A 995-nucleotide genomic window follows, 5' to 3' on the forward strand; every position below is an offset into this window, starting at 1 on the left:
CTACAATTATACTTGTAGGTATATAGAAATTATCTTCGCTTTTTATTTGAATTTGTTCGTTCTTTTCCCTTCCTTTTAATTTTGGAATTTTTAAAACAAATTTATCATATTTTTCTTTGAAGGCACAAAGTGCTTTACAAAAAGGTGTCCTTTCTGTAAGACAATTTTTTTCAAGTTCTTGGTATTTATCAGGTTTAGGGTTAAGGTATCGGTGATATATTTCTTCCTTTGCATCAGGTTTTAGTTGTTGTTCGTATAATATGAATGTAATCTGCGGATAAATAAAATAATGAATTCATATTTATTAACTCTTCTTTTATTATATTATCCAATTTTGTATCTAATTCACTCAAGGTTTCATTTGTTTTATCCTTGGACTTCATATGTTTGTGAAAAGCTTTTGTTTCAATGTTGGCATTTTTATTATATAATTCATAATTTAACCAATACCTTAAGTATGCCAAATCGGCGTATTTATTAGTGTTATTTGATTTAGGCCTTGATTTTTTAATTTCATCAATTAAACAATGAAATCTTTTGCAAATATTAGAACGTTCTTTCATATCATCGAGTTCTATTCCAATTGATTCGCATTTTTTATTATATTCACTATAATTCCTATCAAGGTTACATAACCTTTCATATTTTAGATAATCATCAATGTGTTCATAGAAGCTATACTAAAAATATAAAAAGCAATAAACATATAATAATATGTTCAAAATTATTTTTTTTAAAAAAAATTTCTCTTTATACAATTAATAGGCACATTCTTATGAATATATGTAATATAATAAGTATAAAATCGTGAAAAATTACTTCTTCTTTCACGGGATCATCAGTACATGATAGGTTATCCATTCCGTTGCAAAGAGATTACATTATGAGTTATAATAAATATTTTAGTAAGGAATTAATATCTATTGCAAAACATTAATTGCGATATAATACAGATATAACAAATTAAAATTAATCAGCGGAAATAAAATTTTTGT

The 995-nt window shown here is 24.6% G+C and overlaps 1 protein-coding gene across 1 annotated transcript; it reads right to left on the minus strand.

Annotated features, from left to right (window-relative positions):
- Nucleotides 1-233: 233 nt before the first annotated feature.
- PCYB_008210 (hypothetical protein) lies at nucleotides 234-861 on the minus strand (the record flags this gene model as incomplete). Its single annotated transcript, XM_004228242.1, has 2 exons — nucleotides 234-680; nucleotides 820-861. 2 exons carry the CDS (start codon nucleotides 859-861, stop codon nucleotides 234-236), a joined length of 489 nt encoding a protein of 162 aa, XP_004228290.1.
- Between the last annotated feature and the right edge of the window lie 134 nt (nucleotides 862-995).

Source organism: Plasmodium cynomolgi (genome assembly GCF_000321355.1).
Source record: "Plasmodium cynomolgi strain B DNA, scaffold: 1610, whole genome shotgun sequence".
Lineage (NCBI taxonomy): Eukaryota > Apicomplexa > Aconoidasida > Haemosporida > Plasmodiidae > Plasmodium > Plasmodium cynomolgi.